At 36.5% G+C, this 10,745-nt stretch overlaps 1 protein-coding gene across 1 annotated transcript; it reads left to right on the forward strand.

Annotated features, from left to right (window-relative positions):
- Nucleotides 1–126: 126 nt before the first annotated feature.
- On the forward strand, nucleotides 127–8,406 carry LOC117429479 (tetraspanin-3). The gene is made up of 7 exons (XM_058998849.1): nucleotides 127–353; nucleotides 3,015–3,206; nucleotides 3,607–3,681; nucleotides 4,004–4,105; nucleotides 4,638–4,790; nucleotides 5,260–5,343; nucleotides 7,336–8,406. The coding sequence occupies exons 1-7, from the start codon at nucleotides 291–293 to the stop codon at nucleotides 7,426–7,428; spliced, it is 762 nt and encodes a 253-aa protein (XP_058854832.1). The 5' UTR covers nucleotides 127–290; the 3' UTR covers nucleotides 7,429–8,406.
- The last annotated feature ends 2,339 nt before the right edge of the window (nucleotides 8,407–10,745 follow it).

The raw sequence follows: 10,745 nt of genomic DNA on the forward strand, positions 1-10,745 counted from the left end.
AAAGCACTGGGGAACCATATGTAATTAATATTACCATATTACTTTGTTACAGCAACCAAACAAAAAGACAATAACTTCAACTCCATGTCTCTTTAAGACTGGCTTTGCTGCTGCAGAAAGGATGACCTCACCCTGTCACGTGACTCGTCCTAGCTGGTTGGTTGCTGTGGCGTTTTGGGATACAGTGAGGGAGAAAGAGACCGGCGACAGGAACGTGAGAAACGGACAGCCATTTTATAAATTAAAAAAAACAAAAAGAAATACAGTTATTAAACATAATAGTGGCAGCCATGGGGCAGTGTGGCATTACCTCGTCAAAAACCGTGCTCGTGTTCCTTAACCTCATCTTTTGGGTAAGAAAAATCTATTGCTGTGAATGTCTTTTTAAAATGCCCTAGCACTGCAGATTCCAGGCGGATAGGACAGTTCTACGCAGTCAAATATTCAGTCAGGATGGATAGGCCTCTGCGGTGTTATTGATTCCTTCTCGGGCAAGCGGGTCTGTATTAATATCCCATGTGTTTATAAAGATAAAAAAAATATTGCATTTGTTTTCTATGCCCGTTTTTGTAATACATATATATATTTAAAACATTTTATAAAGACATTCGTACACAAGAAGTTTAACGTGTCGAGGTGCTTACCACAAAGGAATAGATATTTAAATATAATTGGCTCTGATACAGCTGGTTGTAGTATAGTCCACTTGTACCCTGTGACAAACCTTTGTGGCAGCACACTCCTGTAGATCTCTTGTCTTGTAACCTGCTTAAGGCGCTTATGTGTCGAAACGCGTTGGTTTACGCTTTTTAAAACAAATGTATATCAATAAAGATTGGTTTTTAATGGGATACCGAGTAACCAGTCGGAGTTTTAGTTTAGATTTAAAGCCGTCTATTACGATTCGTCATTTATCTGGGTTGGATTTCAAATGATTTTCACTAAGTGTATACAGTAATGCATAATTGAAATGCTAATGTTTGTATTGTAGGCGTGCGGTGTTTGTACAATTCGTAATCATGGTATGATAGTGTAAATAACGCTAATACTTAACATCTTCATGAACATTTCAGAAGGCTATATTTGAAGTCCTGTTTTGTAAGCTATGCTGCTTACTTGCATTACTGCGTAGTTAAAAAGACTTAACATGTAAGCTGTATTGCCATTTTGGTTAGTAGCTGGAAGGAATAAATTATATCTCATGTATAATTTCTATTGAAAATAAGACCCAACGTTTTAAACCAGCAGTTGGATAATTATTATTTATTTATTTCTTAGCAGACACCCTTATCCAGGGCGACTTACAATTGTTACAAGTTATCACATTATACATTATTTCACTTTATACAGATATCACATTATTTTTTTACATACAATTACCCATTTATACAGCTGGGTTTTTACTGGAGCAATCTAGGTAAAGTACCTTGCTCAAGGGTGCAGCAGCAGTGTCCCCCACCGGGGATTGAACCCACAACCCTCTGGTCAAGAGTCCAGAGCCCTAACCACTACTCCACACTACTGCCCACTACATAATCAGCTGACTTCTCCCCCAACCAACCTCTGTTGATTTGAATGTTTTAAAGTGAACTCTGCCCCAGCTGCTGCTAGCTGTCTGTCAAGAGTTGGAATAGAAAGACACCCCACTAGTTACCAGCAGGGGATCGTTACCACAATTTTGCACACTCCAGGGCTTACTTTAAACATTTGCCACTTTATTTAACGCCTGAAATAAGTAACCATTTGCTGCTTGAGATTGTATTGTTAAGTGCCCTTTCCCCAGCTTGTCTTGTTATATTTGTATCCTCTTTTTTCACCTTTCTAAAGGTGAAGTGGAATTGTGCCGATTTAGATCCTAATAAAGGTAATATTAACGCAGACTTGATATAAAAGCAGCTAAACTAAATGATTGTATATTGTCTTCCAAAGAGTATCTTGAGCAAAAATTGAAAGTTACTTTTTTGTGAAACATCAATTTTTAACTGAAATGCACAGAATTAAAAAAGCCCTTATTACATTCAAATCATATTTCTTTTGCGCCATTGTTCTTGGTTGTTCTGACAGCACTCTCAACAGTAAATACTGTTAGTTCACTTTTTCCATGAGGATGAGTGCTGGAAATCAATGTAGCTTGGTGTGTTAACAGATTGAAGACGTGTTAAAATTATTAGTGTTAGCGTATATTTTGTATGTTTCAAACATATTCTACCATAGCACTTCTCTTACACTGTCTTGTACACTAGATATTCATTATGTATTTTACTGAAGCACTACAACCGTACTGCCCCAGTGCTTCGGATACCGTACCCTGCTCCATACATGGCAGCGGCACCATATAGAGTTGCTAGATATAATGGTTAGGTAGCGGATTTTAATACAGCAACTTTTGTTTACGTAGTATGCATTATACAAATCAAAAGATCGAATTTTGTATGTGAGTGACATTTTAATGTGTGATTTATATTATTCATATATTGTCAAACAGTTTCTGTTAACAAGAGAAAAAAACAAAAAAAAAAGTGTTTAATGGCGTCTGATGAACCTTCGGAGGTTTAAAACAACCTTCGAACCCCTGGCTAGCGAACAAACCTTCGAACACAGCCCTACAGGACTCCTTTGTCAGGAGAATCCCAGTGACCTTTTTAATGCTGAACTTGCAATCTGTTTTCCATATTTACATTTTCAAGAAAGGAACCATTCATTGGAGGGAAATCAGAAGCCATGGATTGCAGTAGCTCCTCAATTGTATTTATAGTATTGAAAAATGATAGAGGGTAATGGGAGGGGGTAGTTTGTTTATGCCACACTCATATTTGTACATACTGTGGATGTAGGTCATGGTGACACGATGGATTGATTTTTTTTTTTTGTAAAGCATTTACAACTTTCGCAGGGGTTGTATGTTACTGACCTGCTTGCACATTGAATATGGTTTTAATGTAGAAGTTTGAAGAGTCAGTTTCAGTGTCCTCCACCATGAGTCTTTTTAACAGAATTGTTTTAATGTTTTGCAGGCAGCGGCAGGTATTCTGTGCTATGTTGGAGCCTATGTGTTTATCACATATGATGATTATGACCATTTCTTTGAAGATGTGTACACCCTGATTCCAGCTGTTATAATAATCGCTGTCGGGACTCTCCTGTTTATCATTGGATTAATCGGATGCTGTGCAACAATCAGAGAAAGTCGCTGTGGGCTGGCAACCGTAAGTTAACTGAGTAGTTTTGTTTTAGTTTCCTGTAATACATTATTCAAATAGCTGTATGCTTAACCACTAGCAGGTTACCATTCCGGTTTATCTAGTTTAAAGAATGTAGTGCTTTTCCCTATTTTATATTGCTCTGAATTAAGCAGTAATAGTCAACACTGTGCCCTGCTTTTTTGTTTAGAAAACTGGTAGTTGGAGTCTTAATACATTTCTTCAAGACTTGTATGTAATACCAGAGTGAAGGAAGGCAATAAAGCAATACAAATTAAATTATTTAGAGATGCCATTAAGTTACTACAATTTTATGGTATTGTAAAATAGAATACACACAGTAAAAACATAGTGAAGTCAGTCATTGTTAATGGTAAATATGATCTTTTTTATTTTCGTTTTGCAGTTTGTGATCATCCTGCTGTTGGTTTTTGTTACGGAAGTAGCTGTAGTGGTGCTTGGATATATTTACAGAGCAAAGGTAAGTGTGTAATTATGCTTGTTAAATTGTGATGGTGGTTTTAAAATTTAAGAGTGAGTACCATCAAACAAGTGTTTACCACTTAAAATGAAATTGGATTCATTTGTACTGGTCTCATTGTGGTTTCTGGGTCTATGTAATGTTGACCATACACTGCTGGATTTGAATTTAGTGATTGTGGGAATTTTATAGAGTCTGTAAATCTACCAATTACTTAACTCTTTAGAGAGTGTGAATTGTTTTAAAATTGCACTACCTGTACATCTTAAAGTATTTTTTATCTCCATGATAATGATGAAACTTGTTCTTTGACTTTGTACAGGTTGAAGATGAGGTTGACAACTCCATTCAGAAAGTGTATAATAAATACAATGGAACAAACCCAGATGCAGCGAGCAGAGCTATTGACTATATACAGAGACAGGTGAGATCATTCAAATACAGTTGGGTTGGGTTACGTCATCCACTAATAAAGTGTTTATGGTATTCAAGTATTTGCGCTTGACAGTAACACTAGAGGCCATCTGTTTTATTGATATACTTTACTGTATGTGTCATCTGGTGAGAGGATGTGTGTATTTTTCATGACTGGAAAAATTGATTACACTAACTGAGAGACTACAGTTTGATAACCATAGTTTAATTTACAGAAAACAAAACAAAAAAAAATCATAATGTGTGAATCAAATACAAATAAATATTTCCCCACACTTTCACTTTATTTCCTCAGGGAATAAGTTTTAATTGAGCCATTGAAATACAGATTGTTATTGACCAGGGTAGTAAAGAATTGTCTTCTGTTTAACTGCAAGAAATTGCTTTGCATCACAGTCGACCTTTTGAATATTTAATTAACCTGGACAGTTGTATTTTGGTTTTCAATTTCTTTAGAACCAGAGATGCAACCTATATTTTCTATTTGTGTATGATTTGTTAAAACATGTCTTGTCTCGCAGCTTCACTGCTGTGGAATCCACAGCTACTCCGACTGGAAGAAGACAACCTGGTTTATAGAAGCCAGAAACAACAGTGTCCCTTTAAGTTGTTGCAAAGCAAGCATTATTAATTGTACAGGGACTCTTAACCGTCCAGGAGATCTTTACTCAGAGGTAAGATTATACACTTATTGAAAATATGAGCAATTTAGTAAATTATCACAATAACCTTGAAACGCAGAACAAGTATATCGGCCGGGAATCGTTTTAAATTGAAACGAGGCAAAACTGTTGATCTGTAAGAAATACTGTTTCATTGAAACTACCATCTGGCTCTTCTTGGTTTAAGCTGAATGTCCATTTATAAATGAATGTATACGTGCATTTGTGTGTGTTATTAATGTATCACTCTTTTGATGCTTTTTACACTAGTCCCTTTACACAAGTTTCAAAATTCAATCGTGTATCACAAATACAGCTTGGAAAATCACATTACTGTGGTTTTGGTCTTGCACCCCCCATGTCCCTGTATTATCTTTTATTGTGTGTGGTGTGGGAGGTGGTACCAGTTTACCAGCATACCAGTATACCAGTATTTTGTATGGACTATGAAAGGATTTAATATATGAATTACTTTTTCCAGGGATGTGAGGCTCTGGTTGTCAAGAAGCTGCAGGAGATTATGATGTACGTTATCTGGGCAGCACTGGCATTCGCTGTTATTCAGGTAAGATTAAGTGAGCTGAGAATTCTCAGTCCTATTAAGATGGAAATCCTTATCTCATCAAAGTTCACTCCATACATGTCAATGCATTATATACCTGTGTTTTTTTTTTTTTTTAAAAAACAACCTGAAACTCCCTTTTTTAGATGTATTTGAGGGTGTTCAGGACAGGTCACAGCAGCACATTATATAACAAACTTAGTGGGTTGCATTATTAAACGGTAAATTACAAAAATATATTCAGCAAAAGAATATATTCATTGTCTCTCATGCTGAATATTTTGCTCATATAGCAAAAATACGTATTCCAAAATCATGTTCTTCTGTAAACCAAATACTGAAAGGCATGAATAGAATGTTTGGTATTTTTTGTTGTTTTATATTCGGGTAAAACACTGCTGCATTTTTGTTTCAGTGTTTTACAGATTTAGGACCTGATCTGTCAGTGAGTAAGTAGTGAGGGTTTGACCTTGCGGATGTGAATTAGAGCTGCAGTAATTCCAGTCAGCAGAGAGATTTCAGAGCGAGCCTTTGAGCTTGCACACTGACCTGATTGTGTCACAACTTTAAAATACATCATTTGAGTAATACCCTCGGGAAACTTCTTTCAAGCACCCATGAATAGTTACTTTTTTAGTTCGAAAGGTTCAAATTTCATGAATCATCAGCTACCCAGAGACTCTCTTTTGCCCAACATCTGGAAGACAAAAGTTGTTAAGTTAATGATAGTTACTTTTATTTTTTCTTTTGACCTAGTGTGTAGTATGGTTTTCTGTTACCGTAGCATTACAATGAGTTTCATTATAAAACCATGTGGTCTACAATATAAAGTAAAGCCTTGCTCTGAGACCTGAATGCTTATTAGGACACAGCATGGGGACACTTTCCTCTGCTGAGTAATTTTATTTTCTTGTGGGATGGGTAAAAAAGGCAAATGGCAGTGAGTAGTGGTGCAGTGAAACTCTTATTAGCTCTTATATTTCCTCTTCCTGTCAAGGTTAAAGGATCGTTAGGCACGTTCCCCTAGAAAGGTTAAGGGAAAAAAAGTATCTGTGATTAACCCTTTATATCTTGAAGTGCGTGCAGGAGCCTGTATTAATGCTGATTTTGATGGCAGTGGATACTGCTGCCAGAAGGCATTCTAAGACTATAAGAGGGAAACTTTTCTAGTCTTGCCATATGTATAGTGTCGTAATCCGATCATGTTGATTCCTCTTTAGTTTAGTACAACAATGACCAGAGTACTTCATGGAAAATCCAGATCAAGCAAGGAATTGGTGAGGTTACAAAGTTGAAGCCCTGCAGCTGCACAGCAGTAGTTCAGGAGATCTGGCTGTGGGAAAGGTTGTCAATAAATTAATATAAAAGGGTATCCTTTTGCAAAATGTAACATTATCCACATTGTTTTCTCCATTTAATCTCCTTGATGCGAGTAACAATGGGCAGTGTGAACAGCTCAGCATGCATGGGCTACTGGTCAGGATTTCCCACAAGTACTTTCTCTGTGGTTTTCTCAGTCCTGTTTCAAAGGCTGACAATCTAAATCCATGGGCTTTATTCACTCTCACTTTATTTAAAATGTGTTTTGTACTGTAAATGTTCTCTGTGTTTAGAGACTGTCATGAAAAATAAAAACACTATATCCTTTCTACAAACATCTTCAGAAATATTTCAGGAATACCAAACCTTATTTAATGAAGGAGAGCCTATGTTTAAGTAAAGCTTTGTGTGTGTTCTTGCTTTAGATGAGCAATACAAAACTTTAATTTACTTACTTTTTATGTCACTAATGCTAAGGGTGGTCTGCCTTTTTAACATTCACATTATTTTAATAGTGGAGGCATTTAAGCCATGTTACATGATTTTAATGTACTAATATAGAATTAAACTATTCTGGCAAATGGGGACAGGTTCTTAGTGTCAGGGTAGTGAGTGTGAAAATATCACAAAGCATAAAACACTGCCTTATATTCAGCTGTGTGTGTTTTCTTCTAGATGCTGGGTATGCTGTGTGCATGCGTTGTGCTGTGCCGAAGGAGTCGGGACCCAGCCTACGAGCTGCTCATCACTGGAGGAACCTATGCATAAAGGAAAACGCATACTTGAGCTTGACATCTTATTTGTATTGGAAGTCAGAGGACCGGCACGCTAACTTTCCTATCTTATAGTAAGCTAAAGCACGCCTTGCACAATTTGGGACTGCTGAAGTGTACACTGGTGATGGGTAAAGCCTCAAATATACTATTTATTTGCATGCTTTACAAGTTGGTATTTTATTTAAACTGTTTAAATGCTACTGGCCAAAACTGCAAAATAAATATTAAAATCTCTCCTGTTTGCTGGGGTAAGGAAGAAAAAAAGTAAATAAAAAAAATATGTACCCTGCTATACCATGAACATTGGAGCAACTGTTGCAAATGTGATATGAAAATGTACTTCTTCAAACCAGAAGTTTTGGAACTGTTTTTCTGTTTAGCAGTTGTCTGACGCACTGTGTGTAGGACTGGACATTTTTTTTTTTATATATAAAAATGTAATACTACATGTAAATACTGAAGGTGAGAATCACTTTGTATACGGCTGCCTCATGCTACTGAAATGGAATTTTTAAAATTATTATTGCCTACCCATCACCAGTTTTCATTTCTAAGTACGAGTAGTATCGCTGTACACACAGTCTTCATGTAGAAAAAGGATTGTATATAACTGTCTACTCCCAATGAAAGTAATTAAATTACAAATGAATGGTTAAGTCCAGTACCTGAATATCAGATCTTCCACTAGTTCAACTCTTTAATGACAGTGATGTCAAAGAACTGGCCTTTTGGGAGTAATCAATATGCACTACACATTCTGTATTAAAATGTTTTGTTTTGGTAGTTTGGTTTTTTTTTTTTTTTTCTGTTGCAGTTGTATGTGGAGTGTGCCGTTACAGTAAAAGTTTTAAAGTTGATTTGGGGAAAAATATGTAGCCATGTAGATTAACACTATTATGTCAAACTGAATAGAGTCAATGTAAATAGAATTAAAAAACAACTTTCAATGAATAAATCTCTCTACAATGTATTCTGTGTTGCATTTTATTATTATATATTTTTTTTATCAAATGGCGTAGACAAACAGATGTAAAGCATTGTGGATAGAAATGTAGGTGTTCACAAATTCAGATCTGTGAGTGAGTTTTTAAGTAGTATCCCAACCAAGTCAGAATATAAAGCCACAGGAATCAGATGGCTGGAATAAATGGACACACATGACAATACTGCATAGTTCTCTGCAGCTGATCAAGTCTATAGGAATGTCTATGCAATTAGGGTTACACAGTGTGTGTGTCTCCAGACAAAGCATGCTGACACACAATGATGTATTGTCTAGTTCCTTTCTTGTTGGAGTCAAGATCCCCACCCTAGTATACTATCCTTATCATGAAGGGGTTAAAGTGCACTGGTTTCCCAGGAATGTTTGAATGCAATGGAGGGTGGATTTGATTGTAGCATTGGAACTTGCATTGGGGGGAGGGGGCGACAAAACAACAAAAAAACTGGGGGGCTTTTTAACTGCTAGCTGGGCAGGACAAGTACAACAGAGTTTGTACTTTGAATTAATGCTGCGCCTGCTTTAACTGCAGGCGTTTCAACACTGCAGGCCTGTACACAGGTCTTGAAATGAAAGACCAGAGAACTAATATATTACGATAGGTATAGAAATATATGCCCAATAAATAAATACAATTAAGTCAAATATTGTCATAGCCTCATTTAGCTGTGCACTACGTGTATACACATTAATTGACTGTTAAGTAAATCCTCATTCCTATACTGCTATATGTTCAATGTGCAGCAGAGCTTCATGACTTTCCAGCAGAAAGCATCTTGCTTTTTTCAGACCCAGATTAGAGTGAGAGCAGAGTTGATTTGTATTGCCACTCATTTTCCAACATTTTCTGTGTTTTTAATGGAATATTCTTCAAACAGGTACAGAGATTTTTTTGTAACTGGATAACCAAAGATCAGTCTGTGAAGCCTGTCAGTGAGGTAAAATAATCCAAGTGCTGCTATTGATAGTCCCCAGAGAAGGAATGAATTGGTATGTGTCTTCGGTGATGGAGAATTTGTATTCATATGTACAGTTTTTTCCTGTATTGTAATGTGTGTCACTATTAAGCTCACGTTTGCAGGATTTTCATTTTATAGCTTATATCACATAATTGCCATTTTGTGTGTATAGGCTAGATAATAGTCAAAGATAACAGCAAGGCACCCTTGGCAATTGTGCTTAAACACCCACCAGATTATAACGTGTATTGAGTAAAGCTACGTAAACTAATAAAATAAATTTCCACACTCCATTAGCATGTCATGCCAAGCCAAAAGTCCTGGAAATAAAAAAGGTTTTAAACGGCAGCCAGACTGAGCATTCATTTAGTGGTAAACCAGGGTGAAAGCCTGTATTCAGTTATTTCACAATCTTAATTTAACAAAGCTGTCCCAGGGTATGTGCCGAGTATTACATAGATTGATAAATAGAGGTTTTTTTTAATTTATTTTTTTACAGTCCTGCTGTGTAAAGTAAGACTTGATGGCACCAGAGACTGAGAGCCATTTAGTATTTAAAATAAATAATCTGATCAGGAAAGGAAAGGTACTCTCTGCCAAGTTTTACCACACTGTTCTGCCTGTGCATCATCCACACTGAACAGAACATTTCAAGGGAAGACAACCAATAGCACTGGTTGTGTGGTGATCCTGTGACATACTGTAGCCTACACTGAACTGCTTTCACAGCAGCCTGACCTAAAGCCGCGTGTTTGTAGCCAACTTAATGTGTGTTACTCTAAAATAGGTATTTCTATTCAGATTAACATTATGATGTCTAGGTTTATGTGTTTGAGGTGGACGCTGTCCATATTTATTTATCAATGTATTTATTTATTTTTAAGCTTTTTTTGTTATATGTTGTGGGGATGCTTTACAACTTGTGACATTATGAAACAGGAACGACTGGTCATTGTTAGGATTAAAAACAATGGTATTGAAAAAATGTTTGTGATACTTCTAGGATGTTGACCTAAGACCTAGTTAATCAGTGTTTTGAGCCAAATAAATGTATTTGAGGGGGTGATGAGTTACCCAGTAGTTCAGATATATATGACAGCAGCCCAAATATTAGTGTACATTCAAAACCCATCACAGCACCATTGATTGGTGCCTGAACTGGCAGAGTGCAAGATGCCAGTGACTGGGTGGGTATGGAAGCAAAAAAAAAAATCCCCATTGTCCCCTGATTGTTAATTAGGGATTCTAAAAAATAGCCACCCTGCCAAAAATCCTTTTCATGACCTTGAAATCAACCTTTAACTAAAACAGCTCTAGATGACTAACAGGGAGGCATGAGGTGACAGTAGT

The sequence above is a fragment of the Acipenser ruthenus genome, chromosome 24 (assembly GCF_902713425.1).
Source record: "Acipenser ruthenus chromosome 24, fAciRut3.2 maternal haplotype, whole genome shotgun sequence".
In the NCBI taxonomy this organism is placed as follows: domain Eukaryota; kingdom Metazoa; phylum Chordata; class Actinopteri; order Acipenseriformes; family Acipenseridae; genus Acipenser; species Acipenser ruthenus.

Coding starts and splice junctions, on each gene's coding strand:
- LOC117429479 (XM_058998849.1), top strand. CDS start 291: ATGGGGCAGTGTGGCATTACCTCGTCAAAAACCGTGCTCGTGTTCCTT. Junction 3,207..3,606: donor GTCGCTGTGGGCTGGCAACC/GTAAGTTAACTG, acceptor TTCGTTTTGCAG/TTTGTGATCATCCTGCTGTT. Junction 3,682..4,003: donor GATATATTTACAGAGCAAAG/GTAAGTGTGTAA, acceptor GACTTTGTACAG/GTTGAAGATGAGGTTGACAA.